The sequence below is a fragment of the Anastrepha obliqua genome, chromosome 5 (genome assembly GCF_027943255.1).
Source record: "Anastrepha obliqua isolate idAnaObli1 chromosome 5, idAnaObli1_1.0, whole genome shotgun sequence".
NCBI classification, from domain to species: Eukaryota; Metazoa; Arthropoda; class Insecta; order Diptera; family Tephritidae; genus Anastrepha; species Anastrepha obliqua.
Genome location: NC_072896.1, coordinates 95,665,437 through 95,687,136, shown reverse-complemented (window position 1 = coordinate 95,687,136; position 21,700 = coordinate 95,665,437). Strand labels below are relative to the sequence as shown.

General features: G+C 35.5%; 4 protein-coding genes across 4 annotated transcripts; 3 read left to right on the top strand and 1 right to left on the bottom strand.

Annotated features, from left to right (window-relative positions):
- Positions 1 to 5,597: 5,597 nt before the first annotated feature.
- LOC129248541 (protein PET117 homolog, mitochondrial) lies at positions 5,598 to 6,112 on the top strand. The gene is made up of 2 exons (XM_054888128.1): positions 5,598 to 5,801; positions 5,871 to 6,112. The coding sequence occupies exons 1-2, from the start codon at positions 5,710 to 5,712 to the stop codon at positions 6,034 to 6,036; spliced, it is 258 nt and encodes an 85-aa protein (XP_054744103.1). The 5' UTR covers positions 5,598 to 5,709; the 3' UTR covers positions 6,037 to 6,112.
- On the bottom strand, positions 6,100 to 7,431 carry LOC129248539 (splicing factor U2af 38 kDa subunit). Its single transcript, XM_054888127.1, has 3 exons — positions 7,154 to 7,431; positions 6,562 to 7,071; positions 6,100 to 6,493 (listed from the first exon to the last, which is right to left on the bottom strand). The coding sequence occupies exons 1-3, from the start codon at positions 7,195 to 7,197 to the stop codon at positions 6,355 to 6,357; spliced, it is 693 nt and encodes a 230-aa protein (XP_054744102.1). The 5' UTR covers positions 7,198 to 7,431; the 3' UTR covers positions 6,100 to 6,354.
- A 979-nt stretch (positions 7,432 to 8,410) lies between these two features.
- On the top strand, positions 8,411 to 15,045 carry LOC129247341 (stress-induced-phosphoprotein 1). The gene is made up of 5 exons (XM_054886448.1): positions 8,411 to 8,632; positions 8,706 to 8,988; positions 13,290 to 14,143; positions 14,222 to 14,454; positions 14,516 to 15,045. Exons 1-5 carry the CDS (start codon positions 8,600 to 8,602, stop codon positions 14,586 to 14,588), a joined length of 1,476 nt encoding a protein of 491 aa, XP_054742423.1. The 5' UTR covers positions 8,411 to 8,599; the 3' UTR covers positions 14,589 to 15,045.
- Positions 15,046 to 19,968: 4,923 nt separating this feature from the next.
- On the top strand, positions 19,969 to 21,256 carry LOC129247342 (thioredoxin reductase-like selenoprotein T homolog CG3887). The gene is made up of 3 exons (XM_054886449.1): positions 19,969 to 20,216; positions 20,303 to 20,591; positions 20,733 to 21,256. The coding sequence occupies exons 1-3, from the start codon at positions 20,053 to 20,055 to the stop codon at positions 20,892 to 20,894; spliced, it is 615 nt and encodes a 204-aa protein (XP_054742424.1). The 5' UTR covers positions 19,969 to 20,052; the 3' UTR covers positions 20,895 to 21,256.
- Positions 21,257 to 21,700: the final 444 nt, after the last annotated feature.

Below are 21,700 nucleotides of genomic sequence, written 5' to 3'. Positions count from 1 at the left end.
ATTTTTCGTGGACATGAAATTTGCATTAATTTTCAATATCGTAAGTAAAAATACAAAATTTTAATAATCATTTTAATAATACCACCACATAACTTATTATAATTGGCTTGCGTATGCGTTTGCGAGTGCACAACCTAAAAACACACTCGTTCATACTTAAATATGTGCAGATGTACATATGTATGAGTATATGTATGTATATTATTTTAAAATTAACCAAAAACTGTTAATCAGATTAATAAAGTATACAGTATTGCCGTCATATTTGTTTTGTTACTCAAGTTTTTAGTTTTATTTTGAAATGCTCTTATTTCTGCACTCTTCACCATCATCAGCCTCGCTTATCAACCTCTGACGTTACTATTTGAGAGTTGATAAGTGTTATTTATATTTTTCAGTAAGACAATTGTTGCATTCTGTTTTTTTTTTTCCTCGCTCTTTTATGTTTGTATATACATACATATACGTAAAGTAATACAGGGTGGTGTAGAAAAAATGCTTCGACTCGAAACTTTGCATGCCAAAGTGAGAAACTTTTGACTGTAAGGCTACGCTATTCCTCCACTATGTTTCAACAACAAACAAGTGGAATTCGTTCCAATGATCTGTCACTAAGTATAAGGTTTCATCTATCGCTCGCGATCGTGAGAAGACAGACGCTCCAGCAAGACTTGAGTACCTGAAGGAGCATGTGCTGAGGAGACTCTACTCGAAAACTTGTTTTGTCTATTTGGAAGGTATCATCATTATGGGTAAAAGTTTTAGCGACCATATGAAAAATCAGCCTTTGTCTCCGCGAGATTACGACTGAATCCGAAGAAGTGTTCATTGTTTAAGGGGTTACATACGTCCAGCAGCGCCAAAAATGCGCTAAAAGAAGAACTGTTTTTAGAAGAAATAACAATAAAAATAAACATAAAAAAATGTCATAGATTGTTTATTAGTACTTAAACTTTACAAAAAAATGTATTTACATATTTTTTTTACAAAAATTAGTATATAAAAAATCACATGGCCCAAAGTACAATAAAAAAGAGGTAGTCTGTAAAGTCGGTTTACTGACGATAGTTTAACGTGATAACGTCATAAGAAAATACTGATTGAATGGTTGCATTTTTCAAAAGAAAATTTTAATTTTATTTGTTTGATAGATATTTTGTATGGATATAGAGAATGAGTTAACATTAACATAACATAATATACTTTAACATAACATAACACAACATAACATAACATAACATAACATAACATAACATAACATAACATAACATAACATAACATAACATAACATAACATAACATAACATAATATAACATAACATAACATAACATAACATAACATAACATAACATAACATAACATAACATAACATAACATAACATAACATAACATAACATAACATAACATAACATAACATAACATAACATAACATAACATAACATAACATAACATAACATAACATAACATAACATAACATAACATAACATAACATAACATAACATAACATAACATAACATAACATAACATAACATAACATAACATAACATAACATAACATAACATAACATGCTGTTCAAGCAAGATAACGACGCATTTTTTGGTGCGTGCAGCCGGCTACATAGAATTATAAGACGTTATCACGTCAAAAAATAATAATAACATTAAAACAACAGGTATTATTAACAAACTTGGTTTTATTTTAAATTCTTCAAGTAAATCAAATTAATAATAATCAATAAGAAGGCATATGCAAATACAAATACGTGAATTTATATATGTACATATGCGCATATACATACACATATACGCTCACTTAAGTAGGAGAGAACAAGATGTCGAACGTTGCCGTTCGTTTGCTTTGTTTGCTTTGTCGTTCGCTCCGCGCTTTCGCTTGCAGTTCATTCAAGGTAACGGCAATGAGCAAGGTAACGGCAAATGAGCAAGGTAACGGCAATGAGCAAGGTAACACTAATGAGCAAGGTAACGACACATTTTTTCGTGTGTGCAGCCTGTTAAATCGAATTATAAGACGTTATCACGTCAAAAAAGTTGCTCCACGGTTTGCATCATTTCTGCTTGAAATGTTGATGGAGCTGTAAAAAGTGAAATATTAAAAAAAGTCAATTTTCTCTAAATTCTGGACGTATGTATGTAACCCCTTAAGTCATGTACCATGGACACTAGATGGCAACCGAAGGCGTCAAGACAGACGAGGAAAAAAACATTGATTCCACGACAGTCAGTTATACGTAAACGGAACGGCCTGGATTTATTTATATATATCCGGCTAAGAACTGTCACTTCAGCAGCATTCACGGTATATGTATGGAAAATGTTTATGTTGCTACAACAACAACAACAACAACAACGAGAAAAAAAGCCATTCAAAAATTGACAACAACAATTTTGTGTGGTACAAAAAACAAGAGAAACTGTTCCAGCAGATAAGACCTTTTCTTCAGAAAGAGCTTCTTTGTACTGCGCGAGAGAAAAGTTTTTTATGGGTACAGCCACTAATGCATACGGAATAGAAGGAGTACTGTCACAGATCATCAATGGACAAAAAATAATGAACGCATACTAATATAGCAGAGTCCTCGGAAAGCCGGAAATTAATTACTTACTCTATGTCCAAACGGAAGCTGTTTGCTGTGGTTGAGTGCGTAAAATATTTCCACAAATACCTGTATGTACAACGATCCTAGTTGAGAGCAGACCACACAGCATTGAGATGGTTACTCCAGTTGAAGCTTCCGGAAAGACAAATTGCACAGAGTATCGAAAGGCGTCAAAATTACGAATTAGAGTTTGAGCATTATAAAGCAGAGCAACATGAAATTACTGAGGTATTTCAATTGAATGATGCTCACCTAAAAAGATCACTGAAGGGAAAGGCGTTATAAAGAAATCATCTAAAACTGAAATTGCGATAGAAAGTCGTACTGCTAAGACATTTTTGGTGCAATGGATTAATCTGAAAATTATTGATAGAGCTCTGCATCGTGTATGGGAAAGCGAACGGGCAAACCATTCCCGTAATCTGATGCAGAATTTCATCTGTTTTAGATGTATTTCAGAATGGGCCACTCTGAGGTAGCCTCGGTAGAAGATGAAGCAGCGGTTTTACTGGGTAAATTGCAAAGAATCTATTGTCAAATGGACTCAAAATTAAAAGTGTGCGCTCACCAAACCAAGAGGCCAAAACCATTGCTTAGATTTTTGTGCAGAAATGGGTGACTCGATTTGGAGTTCCTTTCGAGTTACATTTAGACCAAGGAAGAAACTTCTAGTCCGCAGTACTTAACGAGATGTGTTGCTTGATGGGAATTAAGCAAACACGAGCAACACCCTTGCACTCGCATTCGTATGGAATGGTCGAAAGATTATGCCGCATTCTTGAGGAGCACTTGCGGAAGTTAGTTGGAAAGTACCTACAAAATTGGCACAAACACATACAAATGTTCCTATTAGCTTATCGCTCAGCTGTGCATGAAACTATCGGCCAATCGCCGGCAAAGAAAATATTTAAAATCCATTTAAAGATTCCGGGTGATTTTGCATCATCTGAGGCAACATACCCAGTTAAAAAGTAATAAGGATGAAAGATCGGTTTGGCCGTGCTGTGATCTCTCAAAGATTTAGCGAAGGTAACTTGATAATTTGTACAATCACTGAGGAAAATAATAACTTTGTTAGCTTTAGAAGATCTCTCAAGCACCACCGATCTACCAGTGACCAGAAGAATCTCGCGACCTTCGCGTTTGCGCTCGCTGAATTTACGTGACGCCCATCTTTCCATGAGCAGAGCAGGTTCTCAAAGGAACCCCAATCCTCTCATTTCGCGGTGAAACCGTTTCGAGTGTCCATTGTCTAATTAGCTCATTAGTCGAGCAATTTCCCACTATGTCACTGTGACCGGGAACCCAAATGAGCCTTATATCGAACTATTCGATTGTCCAATTAATTTCAAAGGAACCAAAAGCAGCTCCCTAATTGCCGGTTGGTTGTCGCAGTAAACGTTTACTTCAGGGGTTAGGTGGGTTTGAAAATTTCAAAAAATCGATTTTTTTTCGTCTTATTAAATAGTATAATATGTTTAAAATATTCTCTTAAAATTTCAAATTGATCCGAGTAAAATTCTACGAGATAGACCCTTCAGAAGTTCCGCCCATCAGCCCATGTCAGTGCAGCGTTTCGCAGGTATACGCGTTTATCTCAAAACTCGATTTTTTAAGTCGGTGGACACGATTTCTCGAAAAGTTATGAAGCGATTTTGTTCAAATTTTGCACACATCTTTGGAATAACATTATCAAGTTATTGAACGAAGGATTTTTTTTTTTTTTTTATTACAACTAATTTTTTCGAGCCAACACATGACGAAAATTTGACCAAAAAATGTGTTTTTTTGTTCAAAATCTGTCAAAAATTCAAATTAAATTTTTTTTTACCTTCGTCCACTAACGAGATTTATCCATGTACTAACGAAATATTTTTGGTTTTTTGATTTTAGATGAACCAATAATGAGTTATGCTGTCCACGGCAAGATCATTTTTTTGTGAGACGTTAAGGGAGATGAGGTACCAACGGCTGAGTTTTCGGAATTTTTAAATAAAAATTTCACAAAATACTGTTTAAATATGTATCTTTGATATGCTGAATTGTTTAAATAAAATATATGATTGTATATTTTAAAAAAAAAGTAGTAAAAATACCCTTTTTTTGAACCTCTGTAACCCACCTAACCCCTTCATTTACAGTAGTTATTGATTATTTGATTGCGGCTACGTTAACTTGAAAAACATTACAGTGGTCCGGTAGCCATTTGAGCTTGATGGGGTGCTTCTCGAGGGCCCTTTCATACGCAGAGGTGAATGTCTCCACCAATTCGTCTATCGATTCCCCCAAAAGATCGAAGAATCTTTACTTTTGAAGTTCCTGCAGAAGGATATATTCGGTTTGATTTCATATAGAGAAAATTGCATGTCCCTCTGATTAGAAAAGTTATGAACGCTAAGCACCCTGCAATCAGAGACTCGGAACATCAATGAAGAAGAGGCAAGAGTTAGGTCAAGCAACGCATCACAAACCGCAGTAATAAAATAACCAAAGCTTCACTTAGAACAAACTCAAAACAGTGACTCAACACTTTCCTTACTTCCCCAACATATGTGGTGGGAGTTCGCGTCGGTATCAATGATGACGCAATTTGCCTTGGCCTAAACTTAAAAAAATAATAAATAAATAATAGTAAATAAGTTTGCCGAATTCGTGCAGAACACGGCGCCCTACTTTCCTCTTTATCATATAAATCAATCAATGCTTTAAAACAACCAAGAGCGCGATCACAATGTACCAGCTTACTTTACGATATTTTCAAAATGACGACAATGTGCCCACACTGAAAATATTGCCATCGCATGCAATCAAATTTGTCTGTTATTATAAAATGAATAATTGAGTGTAGAGAGGTTGAGTACAGAACGATTAAAGTTGTTAAAGCTTTCTCCCCATTCGCCATAATATCACTTTTTCTACCCTTTCAGATTTCTTGACAGCTAAACGAGCAACACTAACAGCTGACTTTTGTTTTGAAGTTTTCATTCGATTTTTTCCGTCAAACAATTTTGTACAATTATATTTTTTCATCCTCAAAATTATCCGTTGTTAAAGAATAAAAAATATTAATATTAATAACTTTAACATAAAGAAATGTCTGCTGGTGCTAAAATTGCTTTGGCCCTGTCCGTTGGGTTTTCAGTGAGCGTAATTGGTTATGTACATTACAAACAAAGCACTGACCGGTAATTTCATACAGTATAATTGCGCCCGGGCATTTAATTTATATATTTCAACACATTTTGTTATTACAGCGCGCGCCTGCACGAGGGTGTGGTACGCGATATTGAACGCCAGCAGCGTCGCAAAACTGAAAATACATACTTACTCCAAAAACAAATCGACCTCACTAAACAGCTTAAGGACATGGAAGCGTCAGATAAAAATTCCGAATTAAATCAGAATTCCAACGTTCAATAACTAATTCTACTTTTTTTATTCTAAAATTATATTATTAAAAACAGTAATAATAAAACTCAAATCTAGTTCTAGTTAATTATTTTTTTATTAGAAGGGTTTAAATTTCTTACAAGAGTTCTAAGTTGCCAGTTGGGGTTGTTTATGTATAACCATAATTCAATTCTATAATTGAATCACGATCTATAACCAGCAAATTATATATATTGTCAAGAGAATTCTTTTTTACGAATTGGAAATAAATTGAAAAATTCTTATTTCAATTGCCTTTAAAATTGTTGGAACATCAATATATATCAAATAAGTATTAATATTATCAAATCAGTAGCGTCCTTTACGGCCATCACCAGCGCCGCGACCCTCACGACTACGGGAACGGCGACGTTCACGGGATCGAGAGCGGCGACGACGTGGTGAGCGGGAACGAGAACGTGATCGTCGACGTCTGGAGTACAAGTATCTGTAATAATTAATTATAAATATATATATATTTAAACTATGATAAATACTAAAATTTAATTTGCGCACCTCCGTAACTCTCTGGAAATTGGTTTCAAGTGCATGAAATTGCAAAATCCAGACCTGGTGCATTCACCCATTTCGTATTGACGGCAGCAGGCTTCACGAAAGTCAGTAACCGGCGACAATTCCGAGTATACCGGACGACCACCAAACCAGCGATTATTCAAATCATTCGCCGCCTTTTCTGCATCTTGTTCGTGACGAAATTTGATGTACACATTTCCAACTAGGTGGTCACCCAAATTATCGCACACGTTCATCTCTTCAATCTCCCCATACTTATCCTCACATTCAACAAAGACATCTTCAAAAAAGTTATCGTAGTGCTCTTGCATTTCTTCATCCGATACATTAGCAACCAAGTGGGAGCCATCTGCTGATTTGGCTGAATTTTGCGGATTCACATATAAATTCTGTAGCAGCACTGTCTGAGAAAATGTTGGTTTATTGTGAATACGGGAGCAGCGGTCCCCATGACGGCATGCTCCAATTTTAAAGTAAAACGAACAGTTTACTCTGTAATATAATGTAGAACCAGAATATAGTAATTAATAAATTAAAAATGCCCTTAGCAAAGCATTTGTACAATCACACTTACTTATCTTTCTCGGTGCCGAAAATGGACGCCAAATACTCAGCCATGCTTTTGTCGCCCTACGCAAAAACGGCTTTAAATCAGTTACACTTGTCAAATTCCCACAATTTTCGGCAATAACTTATCGTATATTCAAATTTGCCAACAGCTTAGCAGAAACTTTAAAAATTTCCGGAGGAAATGTAATAAAAAAACCAACTTGAAATTATGATAAAAATACAATTTTTCTAATGCCGCTTTTTGGCTTTTGACAACTGTCAATATTACTGGTGGCAGTCTCGTTTTATCGCAAATGTTGGCAGTAATGATTGCAAACAGGGTTGCGTGTATGATATATCCGATGAATGCAGGGTAAGGATGATAGATACAATGCTGCGCCTTCAGATTTCGCTGTGTCGTCATGCTCTATGAATAAACAAACAAAGGGAAGGGGAATTACTTGTTTGTGAAGAGGAAGAGTAGACGAAAATAATAAAAATTATCAAACACAAAAACTCTTGCACACGCACACACACTTTTTTGTCTCGGCGTTATCCGCATAAAAAGACAAAAACTGTATTTGGAGGCCTTATGTACTTCATGATACTTCTACTTGATTATGGTAAATATTACAATATTATCAAGCTATTCACTGAATTTTCACAAATATACTAGTTATTTTCCATTTGTTTGTTTTGCTCGTTTTTTTTGTATTGAAAAGGCGCCTAACGTCTGACTTGTCGCGAAAAATAAAGTAACTATTTTGTAAGAAGATTACTTCAGTATCGTTACCTTCATACCGCTGCCTTATTTTGCAGCGAATAAAAAAGCATAAGGAATAGAAATTACTTGAATGGCTTGATAACGTAGTGATTTTTTTTTTTTTTTTGTTTATCTTCGTTTTCTTTGTCTCGAATTCGAAATGCGGAATCTTATATTGCATTCTCTTCGCGATTTACTCTATTATTTTTGGCTTTCATTTGCGCCTTGGAATTACCTATTACCATCACGAATAATTTATAGAATTTTACAAGTTAACAAGGCGAATTATTTAAAGGTGACGTTATTTGTTTGGTTACTTATTGTCAAAAAGAAAAAACTGCTTTCGGTTTTATTCCTTCAGGAAAGAATAGGTAAAACTTGACAATAGACCACGATATTGTCGTGTTTTTAAAATCAATATCACCTTGTATGAATTCGCCTTGGTCACCACCAATTTGACGTTGTTCAGTAAAGATGCAACTCTGTCGCAAATTTTCGAGCTGTCATTTGAGATTTCTGTGTGTTTCTTTCAGTTTCTAGAAGGCTCCCAAGTTTATACTCACAGAACACAAAAAACTTTGGAATTGAAAGTAGCACGTTTTTGAAGTACATTTTGGAATACGCATTGCATAAAAAGAAAGTGTTTCAATAACACATTAGTGTAATTACAGAATATAAAAAGCTTTCAAAAACTTAGTAAGATTAGTGATGGATAAGGCGAAAATATTACTTGACTTGCAGGTTGTAAAAATTTAAAGTTTTCGCAGATTGCGAGTAAGGAATGTGCTGACTGTGATATGGTACTTTATTACAGGTGAATGAACTCAAGGAAAAAGGAAATCGAGCACTTAACGCTAATAACTTTGATGAAGCTATCGCAGCTTACACTGAAGCTATATCTTTAGATAATAAGAATCATGTGTTATACAGCAATAGATCAGCCGCATACGCGAAGGCTAATCAATTTGAAAAAGCTCTAGAGGATGCGGAACAAACAATAGCCTTGAACCCAACATGGTGGAAAGGTTATTCGCGTAAAGGAGCTGCGGAAGCGGGTTTGCTAAGATTCCGTGCCGCTATGCAATCATACCAAGATGGTAAGTGTGTGTGAGGGTGATTCATTGTCGAAAAAATCAACTGACAATCGGGGTATAAGGTCGCAGAAACAAAGACGGTATAGGTAAAGAATACGTACCGTTCCGATAGAAAAAAAAAATTCCATAAAACTATTTATGCGGATTACAATGGTATTCGTTCTCACGATATCGTTTCTTGTTACCAGTACTATCTGAACTTATACCCGGCCAAGGACTGTCACTCCAGCAGCATTCCACAAACATTTATAGGAATGATCGCGGAAAATATTTCTTGTATGACTGGTAGTTAATGGGGCAGATGGAAAGAGGCGTGGTGCGTTCGACCACGATTTTTATATAGGGTGTGGACTGCAATTTCTAAAAATGCAACCCTCAACCACCTAGGCACATTAGGTCTCTCGGGAAAAAAGGGCAAAATTTGCTCATTTTTACTAAGTTTTGCGTGTTTTAAGTAAATAAAGCCACTGAATTTAATGAAGACATACAGGGTTTGATTGAAAAGTAATGAGCTTTATTTTTTTAAGCAGTTTTATTAAACCTCTTGGCTTATACAACTAATATTCTTTAAAATAGGACACTTGAGCGTCAATACACCGCTGGTAGCGGTCCTTCCACTGCAGGACTTGTTTTTTTAAACTCATCCGCCGGAATCGCGTTCAATTCGGCTGTCACAGTTTTTTGGATCGCCTCGATGGAGTCGAAAGGCCTCCCCTTCAGCTTTCTTTTCAGGCGCGGGGACATGAAGAAGTCCGGAGGAGACAGGTCTGGGCTGTAGGGAGGGTGGGGAAGCACCGGAACCCCCATCTTGGCCACTGCAGAGGTGCAGAGGAAGGCGGTGTGCGACGGCGCATTGTCGTGATGAAGGGTCCAATTGTTGACGAGGTCGGGCCGAACCCGGGCGACGCGGTTTTTCAGCCGAAGGAGCACTTCTTCGTAAAATGACGCGTTTACAGTGCTTCCTGGAGGTACAAACTCCTTGTGGACGATGCCTCGAGAGTCGAAAAAAAATGATCAGCACGTTGCTCCAACGATCGCTGCATTTTAGCCACTGAAAAATCCGAACACACTTTTAAAACAGCTTTCACGCGCGGAGCGATGTTGATTGCACCGCTGTTGCCAGCGAACTGGGACCGGTTTCTAGTGGAAGGGGAAGGTCCAACGATCATTTTCCCACACCAGAAGATTCGGTTGATCGCTTAGCAGACGCTCCGCGCGGGAAGGCTCTTTACTTTTCAATCAAACCCTGTATATATATATACATACATGAAATTTATGTAGAAGGTATAATTTAATTTAATTTAACAATATTTCAAATTCATACAATTTATTCCAGATTTGTCATCTTCGGTACTTTCGCGCAGAAATCTCCTCGGTGTAGGCGACATTATTTTTGCGCCGCATTCCTTTCCGCGTTTCAAAATAATCATCAATCTCACTCCGGCTCTACTGTCGCCAGTATTTTTTTGTAGAACTTTTTTTCACTTCAAAAATATATCCCCCCATTAGTCAATTCCGGCGTTTCATAGAAAAATATTATCTGTTTGGTTTGTTGTGTATTTTACTTATACTTCTACGATTCTCCCCGCAATCACGTTTGACAGTTCAATGATTGCAATAGTTGGTCGTTATTGCAAGGGAATAGCCATGGAAATGTAGTAAAACGTGTAAATCAATAGCAGATAAGACAGTAGTATAGAATAATTTATTAAAAAATGTTAATAGGAGAATCAAAATAGTGATGTAATGGGGATTATGAGTGATTATACTGCTTTCAGCCTTTTTTCAGCTAAACAAATCAGATTCATATTCGCAATTTTGGTATTTAAAAATAACTTTTTTGAAAGAATCAGTTAATATTTAATATAAGAGTACTTTTAAACAAAAGTGTGATCTTTTAGCAGTGCCTGTATGTAAAAATCCTTGATTTCATCCCACCCGTTCCGACGAAATAAGCGACAAAATGCTCAAATTAAAAAACGAAAATGCTGCATAAAATAATTTTCTCGAGAATTTGTCGAATCAACATATTATATTATACATAATTTAAGTATAATTTCGTTATGAAGTGTATTCAATAACCTTTCATTTAAAATAACACAAGCCTTGGTGTTCACTTTGCTTTCGACTGTGCTTAAAAAAAGCTTTCATTGAACAAACTCCAGCTACTACGTGTGTCGCTACAACAACAACAAAATCGTGTTATATTGTGGCTAAGGAAATTAATTTTTTGTTTATGTTTAGTTTGAAAGCTGGTCCGTATTGTGTATGGATTAATAACAGTAAATATCCTAAAACGAATAAAATGAAATGATTGAATTAACCGATTCCTAAATATTTGTTGTTTGTTTGAGTACTGTAAAAATGTAGTAATAGAATAGTTGCTTATGCTTCGAACAATTTAAGGTGAAGTGGATTATGATTCTCGTAATATTACTTTTAATGAAGGGTAAGACTCCGTCAGAAAATATGAGATTTGCAAGTGGTCTTTCGATTTCTTTGAAACTTTGGGAAATATTAGTTCTAGGTAAGATACATTCGAGCCTAAAAGGATTTTGAAAAATTTTCAAAATTGAGTCATCTACGCCATGTTGAAAATCGGGACCGTGTTTTTTTCAAAAATCAATATTTCTTGAACCGTTGGATGGATTTCAATGCAATTTACAGACAATATAGAAACAAATAAGTAGTTTAAATTAGTATTATGTTAAAAAAAAAAATTTCGAAATTTTGACCAAAAAAAAGTCAAAAAAATTTTTTGAATCAATTTTTTGTTGATTTGGCCACTTTTTTAGATTTTCTGTTATACACGTAACGATTCCTTATGATTTTACCTTTATTTTGAAAAAAAAAATTTTATGGTGTCTATAATAGTTCTCGAGATATTGCGATTTTAGTGGAAGCGCGCATCGTGAAGTTCGCGGTTACGCAGCGCGGGAGTAGAAAAATGCGCACAGACCTGCAGCAGTCTGCTCCAGTCACTTCATACAGGAACACATAACGCAGCGCGAACCGTGCGTGCGTACGCTAACCGTGCGTGCGTACGCTAACCGTGCGTGCGCGCTTCCACTAAAATCGCAATATCTCGAGAACTATTAAAGACACCATAGATTTTTTTTTTCAAAATAAAATCATAAGGAATCGTTACGTGTATAACAGAAAATCTAAAAAACTGGCCAAATCAACGAAAAATTGATTCAAAAAATTTTTTTGACTTTTTTTTGGTCAAAATTTCGAAATTTTTTTTTAACATAATACTAATTTAAACTACTTATTTGTTTCTATATTGTCTGTAAATTGCATTGAAATCCATCCAACGGTTCAAGAAATATTGATTTTTGAAAAAAACACGGTCCCGATTTTCAACATGGCGTAGATGACTCAATTTTGAAAATTTTTCAAAATCCTTTTAGGCTCGAATGTATCTTACCTAGAACTAATATAATATTTCCCAAAGTTTCAAAGAAATCGAAAGACCACTTGCAAATCTCATATTTTCTGACGGAGTCTTACCCTGAATTAGAATTTTGTTTTTGTTGTTAGTGTAAGATATTCGGCACATAACCAAACAAAACCGGAAAAAATTCTTTTCGGTAAAATTTTGTTTTTAATGAGTATACAGGGTTTAGACAGTGTGGCTGTTGCTTATTTTTCGAACAATACTCGATAACGACTGTATATATTTCATTATGAGCAATAATAACGTAATCGGAGTGGGACTAATAAGGTTTATATTTTTTAGGTGTGTCCGAAGGCAGTTATATAGTAAATAGAGTTGTTGCTTTTGGAGTTGTTGTAAACGCATAAACATTCCCCCTAAGTATCAGGCAAAAGTTGCTGGAGTAGCATTGTATTTTTTGTCAAAAACTCGCACAAATAGAAGTTGTTTACAAAAATAAGCTTATTTTAACCGCCTTTTTAATTATGTAATTAGTTTCGCAAACGGTCAAGTAGTTTCTTGTTGTTGTTGTTGTTGTAGCAGCATAAACATTCCCCATACTTACATACGGGGAATGCTGCTGAAGTGACAGTCCTTGGCCGGATATAAATCCGGGTCCTTTCGGTAGTAGAACCGACTGTCGTGGAAACGTCAAGTAGTTTCTCAGATGTTATGGTTATTAAAATGCTTTATCCTTCATTATCTCCTTACCCTTCATTAGTTTCCGCGATTTCCCATATTTATTTTCCGTGATTTTAGTACCGTTGAAATCAGCATAAAAAAATCTATCCAACGTCTTTACTTGCTGCTTATTATGGAATATTCCTTTTAAAATAATTGATTATAATTTTATATTAACTATTAGGCTTAAAATACGACCCGTCAAATGCTGCATTGATTCAAGGAGCTGAAGAAATTACCAGCTTATTGATACAAAATGTAACATCAAATTTTAACACACCAATGGACGTGGATCCTCAACCCCATACAGCAGAACCCAAAAAGTCTGAACCCCCGAAGCCAGCGGAGCCCAATGTAGATGAGATGAACGAGGAAGAACGTAAAAAGTACTTGGCTAAGAAGGAGAAGGAGGCCGGCAACGCCGCCTACAAGAAGAAAGATTTCGATACGGCACTAAAGCATTATCATGCGGCATTGGAAGAGGATCCAACTGATATAACGTTTCACAACAATATCGCTGCCGTTTATTTCGAGCGTAAGCAATACGACGAATGTATAAAAGAATGTGAGAAGGGCATTGAAGTCGGTCGGGCAAATCGTGCGGATTTCAAATTAATTGCAAAAGCATTTGCCCGTATAGGTAATTCGTATCGTAAACTGGAAAACTATAAGCAGGCGAAAGTGTACTTTGAGAAAGCAATGTCTGAACACCGTACGCCTGAGATTAAAACTTCCCTCAGCGAGGTTGAAGCTAAGATAAAAGAAGAAGAAAGACGCGCTTATATAAATCCCGAATTGGCCGAGGATGAAAAGGAAAAAGGCAATGAACTCTTCAAGAAGGGAGATTATAGTGGTGCCGTAAAACATTACTCTGAGGCAATCAAACGCAATCCTGACGATCCCAAGTTGTACAGCAATCGTGCCGCATGTTACACCAAGTTGGCCGCTTTCGATCTGGGCCTGAAAGATTGTGAAACTTGCATTAAGTTGGATGATAAGTTCATTAAGGGTTATATTCGAAAGGGAAAAATTTTGCAGGTTTGTTCAATCAATAATAATTTAAATGAACTTTTTTGTAACAAGCTAATCGTTTATATTTTGTATGGGTGTATGTAGGGTATGCAAAAATCGTCAAAAGCTTCGGCTGCATACCTTAAAGCGTTGGAAATCGATCCGCAAAATGCCGAAGCGATTGAAGGATACCGTCAATGCTCGATATCTTATCAGCGCAGTCCAGAAGACGTGATGAAGAATGCATTGGGTGATCCAGAAGTGCAACAGATTCTTAAGGATCCAGCTATGCGTGTCATACTGGATCAAATGCAGACGGATCCTAAAGCAGCTAAAGAGTAAGTTCGCTTATTTTTTGAATCTCTTTTTTTTACTTATAAAATTTAATTTATTTTCCAGGCATCTGCAAAACCCAGCTATAGCTGATAAAATAATGAAGCTTATCGAGGCGGGTATCGTTCAAATTCACTGAACAACCGCTTCACGTATACAAATATAAAATAAAATAAAAAACAAAAATTAAAAAGCCAGAAGTTAACGAGTGTTGAATTCCAAGCGTTCAAAATATTGCACCAATTAAGAAACTACGCATTTCCACGTCCTCCTCACACTAAAATATAAAAGGCATATTGTATACATAATTATATAAAAATAGAAGCAGCAATTGGCTGGATCGCTTATGCTTTCATTTACAAATTCTTTTACATAATTCAAAAGTCGTAGATTTACTTTTTACATGGCGTGTATGGCTTGCCATGAGTTTTCCTACTTTACGAAATAGATGTCTAGTTTACATTAAGTACTTGAGAGAAAAAATTGAATTTCTCTAATTCAAATAAAAACAAAACAATTTGCGCTTTTATGGGGGCAAACATTTGAAACTAAAAATAAAGAAATCTGTGAATTAACGATATTTTCAATAACTTTAATTTTGGTTTTCCTTAACTGTTTCAATGTGGTACGATATATATGGGAATAATATTATCTTCACAAACCTACGTCGTTGATTTCAATTTAAGTATGCATTATTTTGGGCTATTGTGACAGTCGTTTTAAAAGAACATTGCGTAGAACGATGCTTCACTAAGTGTTGCATAATTTTCGCTTTTAAGCTCTGGAATATCTTGCCTAATAGTAATCTTGATCAAATTGACGTAACTTTTAAAATTTTTATTTTTCTAAATCTGTTTCATTACATTCAAAATACTTTCCCCAGTTACAAAAAATTTATGTTAACGATTTTTTCAGTCCTCGGAGACAATTCTTGAAGTCAATTTCCGAATTGACATTCAAAGCGCGCAGCTATTCGATTTTAATCTCTTTCGTATCGAATCGGTGTTCCCTGAACTAACGGATTAGCCAGAAGTCTTATTGTGCCAAGGTGAATTGAATACTTCGAGTTACTTAATTTTTCGCTATTTCGACAAGTCGGACTTCAGGTCATTTCTCTATTTTTTGTTTGTTTTGTTTTATATTATTAGATGGCATGACCTCGACGGTGGTCAAAATCGCGAAAAATAAAGTAACGCATTTAGAAAGGCGCCATCTTCTATATTCTACTCGCCTTGGCCACATCTTTTTACCATGGGACAACGTACCACACCAACAACACGTGTTTCCATGGTGAAAAAATTCAGAAGATGTGCCCAACAAGGATGATAAATACCAGGTTTGCTCATTAGGTATGGTGAAAAAATAAATTTTGAGAGGAACTTTGGATTCTACGTCATTCGTTTTATATTTCACAAAATTTAGTTTTAGCTTAGTGAAATACAAAACTAATGACGTCGGCATATCTATCAAGTTCGCTCAGAGCCGAATAACGGTCTGCTCTTAATCAGACTGTTAACTGACTCTCAGCGAATTTGAAAGAAACAGCTGATTGGCTGATGTTATAGGGGTCAAGACAACGATTTTGATTTATGAAAGATCTGAGATTGTGTTGATGATGCACGAAAAAAATCAACACAGACATTGCTTCGTTTCCGTCTGACCTACGACTGATTTGTCGAGTGTGGGAGTACGTGTGAAATGAGCGGGCAGAATTCTGCATCCGAGTACCCGGAGAGGTGCTAGCCGAACTTGCTCGCACAATTTTTGTTTAGTCCATATCAGATTGGCCAAAAATAGTAACGTATCATCCTTGCGCGATTCTGGTTAGCCAAGACTCCACTCAATTTAGAAAGCAAAGGGGAGATGTAGGTTCAACATTACTATATTATGAATTTTATATAAATTCCTGTTCCTATGGCCTGGAACTCACACTAGAGTGATATCGATTCATTGAATAAGCGAGCTAATTTCCACTACACATCGTTGTTATATTAGCCTAACTATTCGTGAAGATATGCCTGTTGTTGTTGTTGCAGCAGTAATACAAGTCCGTCAGTGTAGGGTATATCAGCGATCGTCTTCGTCTAGCTCATATAAAGGTAAGCCCAGGAAACACGCTGCTCCGACAGGTTAGGTCCAGAGGGAGAGGGGTGTTAGATGAGTAAGATATGTCTCTTGAGCCCTGCTTGCATGATGTCGGAGATAGCATTACAGGCTTTTTTTTTTTGGAAAGCGTATTGACTTGGACAAGGATTCAGAGTATAATCTTCCTTCTCTGCAGTTCATCTTGGACCCTTTGTTGTAGATTCTGCATTGAAACGTTGATTATTCGCCTGCTTCTCCAATCTACTCTAGATGGGAACACCACAGACAAATCTTTTGTGAAGTGAAAGCTCGGTAATCGTCGATGGTCGGTGGTGATGTTACCAAATGAGTGTCCTTGCAGCAGGATCATGCTAAGATTATAGGTTCTAGCTCTCTATTTGTTTGAGGCTAACCGCGCAAGTTGCAGATGTGTAGATCTGTTACTATTATCGGATATCCAACTAAGTTTGGTGTCAACAATTACTCTAAGATATTTAGCTTGTGCTGATATGTCAGTCTGTACGATTCAGTTTGATGAATTCGAAGCTTGATACCTTGGCTTTAGTAGCGAAGAATTAAATTTTGCTGGGACTTACACTCAGACCACAGTTTGTAGTCTAATTATTAAGTGAATTAATATTTCATCCATAATTTCGCAAATTATATTTAATAATCCATTTATTCAGAACAACTTCTGAGCCTAACTTGGTTAAGGCAGCCACAGTGTACTGCTTGTGTTCAATTGATTTGTCAATAGTAGATACTCTCTGGCTCTTGCAGTGCCGGCCGTTTCTGTAGATCTGCCGTTTAGATAGAAGTATTTTGATTTTGATATCCATTCGCATCCTTTCTCTAAGATGTACTCTAAAATGCGTTCAAGTGTTAATTAATTAAAAAATATACATAATCTATATATATTTATATATTTTTGACATGATAACGTCTTATAATTCGATTTAACAGGCTGCACGCACGAAAAAATGTGTCGTTACCTTGCTCATTAGTGTTACCTTGCTCATTGCCGTTACCTTGAATGAACGGAACGAACGACAAAGCAAACAAAGCAAACGAACGGCAACGTTCGACATCTTGCTCTCTCCTACTTAAGTGAGCGTATATGTGTATGTATATGCGCATATGTACATATATAAATTCACGTATTTGTATTTGCATATGCCTTCTTATTGATTATTATTAATTTGATTTACTTGAAGAATTTAAAATAAAACCAAGTTTGTTAATAATACCTGTTGTTTTAATGTTATTATTTTTGACGTGATAATGTCTTATAATTATATGTAGCCGGCTGCACGCACCAAAAAATGCGTCGTTATCTTGCTCATGCGTCGTTACCTTGCTTGAACAGCATGTTATGTTATGTTATGTTATGTTATGTTATGTTATGTTATGTTATGTTATGTTATGTTTGTTATGTTATGTTATGTTATGTTATGTTATGTTATGTTATGTTATGTTAAAGTATATTTTGTTATGTTAATGTTAACTCATTCTCTATATCCATACAAAATATCTATCAAACAAATAAAATTAAAATTTTCTTTTGAAAAATGCAACCATTCAATCAGTATTTTCTTATGACGTTATCACGTTAAACTATCGTCAGTAAACCGACTTTACAGACATCCTCTTTTTTTTTTGTTTTTTTGTATATAGTTTTTAATTATCCATTTTCAATACATATATACAATTGCACAACAAACTAAAGGCATTTTAATTACATGCACTTTTGTTAAAATCGTTGGAAATGTAGATAAGATATGATAAGATTTAGAAATATCCACTTTTTCTCATGTATCACCCATATTATTTATTTGCTCATGAAGTGTTTGTTATATACTTTTCAAATCAGTTTCAAAAAGCGAATAACGCCCCCTATTCCTTGTTTTCTGTGTGAGAAGCCACTTTTGCCAAAAATATAATTAGTTTCTACATATACGCATAAATTATTTTTATTATAATAGCTGACCCGGCGAACTTTGTTCCGCCCTAGAGGCAATAAAAAAGCAGATTTTTAATTTTATTAAGTTTTTTTTTTATTAATCAAGTATTTCAATGAAGCTTTAATAGATTGTACTCTTCAGTTAAGCACCTTGCGATACACGACATTTTTTGTTTTATTATCAGGTGCAAGAACAAACAACGCAGATGGTTTTCCGACTCGTGAACATGCCACATATAATTGACCATGTGAGAAACATTGATTTTCTAGATTCAGATCACAAACTCTCAAGGATTGGCCTTGTGATTTGTTAATGGTCATGGCGAATGCAAGACGGATCGGAAATTTAAGTCTTTGAAACTCAAACGGAAGATCGGTTGGAATCATCGGGATCCTCGGAAAGAGAACTTCTTCACCTTCGAATTCTCCTTTGAGTATCGTCGCGTAAATCACATTGTTCATCAATTTATTTGCCGCCAAACGCGTACCGTTGCAAAGTTTTGGTGGACTTATGTTTCGAAGCATGATTACTACGGAGCCAACTGTTAGGCGTAAATTGTGCGGTGGTAAGCCAGGCACATACAAGGAGTTTAAAAATTCAATTGGATAGTTGGAGGCTGCGTCTTCATTTGTTACACAGTCAATGGATTTGAATGAATGCATTGTTCCAATGATATCATTTTGAATTATGTAGCTTAGGTCATCTACATCTTTATTCTTAGCCGCTAAAATTGCTCGCTCACTCAACCATTCATTATGTTTGTAGTTATTAATGATGTTTGGGAATAATTTATTGATAAGTTTGTCTTTCGATGAGACAAAGTTACAGAAATTCTGTGGAAATGAAATCAATCCGCTCGATTCGTCGACAGGTACTCGTCAGTAATTGCTCAGAGAAATCTTCAGTAGATGTATCATTAAGTAATGCAACTCTCATGTTTGTTGTCAGCTGAAGTTTCTTCACATAGCGCAATATATTCGATGATTTGAAGCAAGCGTTTATTTCGTCAGCAGGCGTTGATCCTGGAATTACTGACAGTGTTTTTGTTATCATCAAATTATTATTATTATTATCAAATTTTCTACTTACCCATAGACAAAATTACGTTTAGCTGTGATTTGCGTTTTGTTATTCCATATCAGATGCGTTTTTTTTATACCACATTTTATAGTGTCTTCACGGAAACGCTCTCGAATGGGATAAAAAGTATCCTATGTCCGTCTCCTGGTTCTAAGTTACCTCTCCACCAGTTTTCAGCCACATCGGTTCAGCTGTTCTCGCGTTATAAATAGTGTAACTAACATGACTTTCTTTTATACAGATAGATTATTAAAAAAAGCGGTAAAAATGTTATGCAAATTATTACATAACATTAAACATTATTGTTAATATTTCATATCATTGCGAAATATTAAATACGTCTCTGCGTCCCCGGCAAGCTTAAATTGCAACGCATGCAACCCTGAATAAATCCACTGCTATTTGCAATTTCATTGAAATCTAAAGTGACGAAAGTGTAAGATTAATTTAAGGAGAAAATACAAATTTCGTAATATAATGGCTATACCTGGGGGTAGAAATTTAACGTTTGCATTTTGCTTGTTCATCGGTTTCATATTGGTGGGGAATATTAATTTTGGTGTGGACGCAGCTGAAAAAGAGATACCCGCAACAAAGTTCGGCCAAAATGTTGGTGGACCTACAATGACATTTTTATATTGGTAATGAAAGCTAATTGCTTTACCCCACGAAACCTTTAATTTTTTCAAGTTTTTATGTCTTATGAAAATATGTATTTTTTCCATAGCTACTCTTGTGGTTATCGCAAGGCGTTTGAGGATTACGTGAACATACTTACGGAGAGGTATCCACAAATGACAGTGCACGGTGCCAACTATGATCCGCCCGGTTTCAACATGTACATTTCACGTATTGTTTTCGCAGCAAAAATTCTGTTCATCGTAGTAATTGTCTCTTCGTTTGATATATTCGGCACCATTGGTCAACAAACGCCTGCTTGGTGGCGGCATTTGTTGGACAATAAATTGTACGCCTGTATGATGGTATTTTTCGTGGGAAACATGCTCGAGGGCCAGGTAAGAGCGTGTGAAAGAAATTAAAATAGCAAGTGGTAAATGAAAACAGATTGTTTGAACTCGAATAATCGTTTCATCTCGAATAATGACATTTTATATAATTAATAATAATATTAAAAAAACAAAAAAATTTTTTTACAGCTTGTTGCCTCCGGAGCTTTTGAAATAACACTGAATGATGTTCCCGTGTGGTCGAAATTACAAACTGGGCGCATACCTGCACCTCAAGAACTCTTTCAGATCATCGACAATCAACTTCAGTTCACAGAACCCATTCGGGAGAATCCAGACTTTGTTAAATAATAATTAAGCCAAGCATCCGTTTATTACATACAGATTTAGCTCAACTATGGGAATTGCTACATAGTCCAAGAAAGATTATTTCGTGTATTTTTTTAATAGTCTTGTGTGTATGTGTAATAACCAATACAGACTTGCGCTGCTGTTGGGGTAGCATATTTTATTGGGGGGGGATATATAAGTACCATAAGCAAATGTTTGAAGTCACATGCAGAACACTGCGCTTAAATTTAAGTTCTTTTGTTTTCATGGTTATTTGTTTTTAAGTTCAACTACTTGTCTTTCTTTGATTTATTTGTGTTAAAGAAAAAAACTGAAGTGTCACCAAAATTTATAAACTTAAATAAAATATAATAAAATAATGAGTTCATACGTACTTGGTATAAAAAAGAACTGAGGTTAGTAGTCTATTATGTTTGGTAGTGATGTATATTTAGGACATTCGTTTTGTAAACATGCATAAGTAATTAAAACTTAAATTCATACACCTTCAATGTCGTCTGCATTACCACATTTGAATTGCCTTAAACGTGTGTGCACAGTGTAATATGAGATGAGATGGGTTATAGGTGTCGTTTTTGTTGTAAAGAATAAATTGTGTTATTTCCGTCCGCTTAGAATTAGTCTATTTTGACTTCATAAACGCAAAATGCTAATTCCTAATTAACTTGCTCGAATTGTAAATTTTTATCTGTTCAGGTTTAGAAATAAAAGAGACTGATGCATCGCTGCATTACTGCGTTTATGAAATCATCTTTTGTTTACACTTGGTAAGACTACCGAAACGCTTCAATCAAAGTGTCAACTTT

Bases quoted from the DNA above. Each gene is read 5' to 3' on its own strand.
- LOC129248541 (XM_054888128.1), top strand. From the start codon at position 5,710: ATGTCTGCTGGTGCTAAAATTGCTTTGGCCCTGTCCGTTGGGTTTTCA. The intron at 5,802-5,870 runs GTAATTTCATAC...TTGTTATTACAG, and splicing joins TACAAACAAAGCACTGACCG to CGCGCGCCTGCACGAGGGTG.
- LOC129248539 (XM_054888127.1), bottom strand. From the start codon at position 7,197: ATGGCTGAGTATTTGGCGTCCATTTTCGGCACCGAGAAAGATAA. The intron at 7,072-7,153 runs GTAAGTGTGATT...ATTATATTACAG, and splicing joins TTCGGCACCGAGAAAGATAA to AGTAAACTGTTCGTTTTACT. The intron at 6,494-6,561 runs GTGCGCAAATTA...TAATTATTACAG, and splicing joins ATTTCCAGAGAGTTACGGAG to ATACTTGTACTCCAGACGTC.
- LOC129247341 (XM_054886448.1), top strand. From the start codon at position 8,600: ATGGATAAGGCGAAAATATTACTTGACTTGCAG. The intron at 8,989-13,289 runs GTAAGTGTGTGT...ATTAACTATTAG, and splicing joins TATGCAATCATACCAAGATG to GCTTAAAATACGACCCGTCA. The intron at 14,455-14,515 runs GTAAGTTCGCTT...TTTATTTTCCAG, and splicing joins GATCCTAAAGCAGCTAAAGA to GCATCTGCAAAACCCAGCTA.
- LOC129247342 (XM_054886449.1), top strand. From the start codon at position 20,053: ATGGCTATACCTGGGGGTAGAAATTTAACGTTTGCATTTTGCTTGTTC. The intron at 20,217-20,302 runs GTAATGAAAGCT...TTTTTTCCATAG, and splicing joins ACAATGACATTTTTATATTG to CTACTCTTGTGGTTATCGCA. The intron at 20,592-20,732 runs GTAAGAGCGTGT...ATTTTTTTACAG, and splicing joins GAAACATGCTCGAGGGCCAG to CTTGTTGCCTCCGGAGCTTT.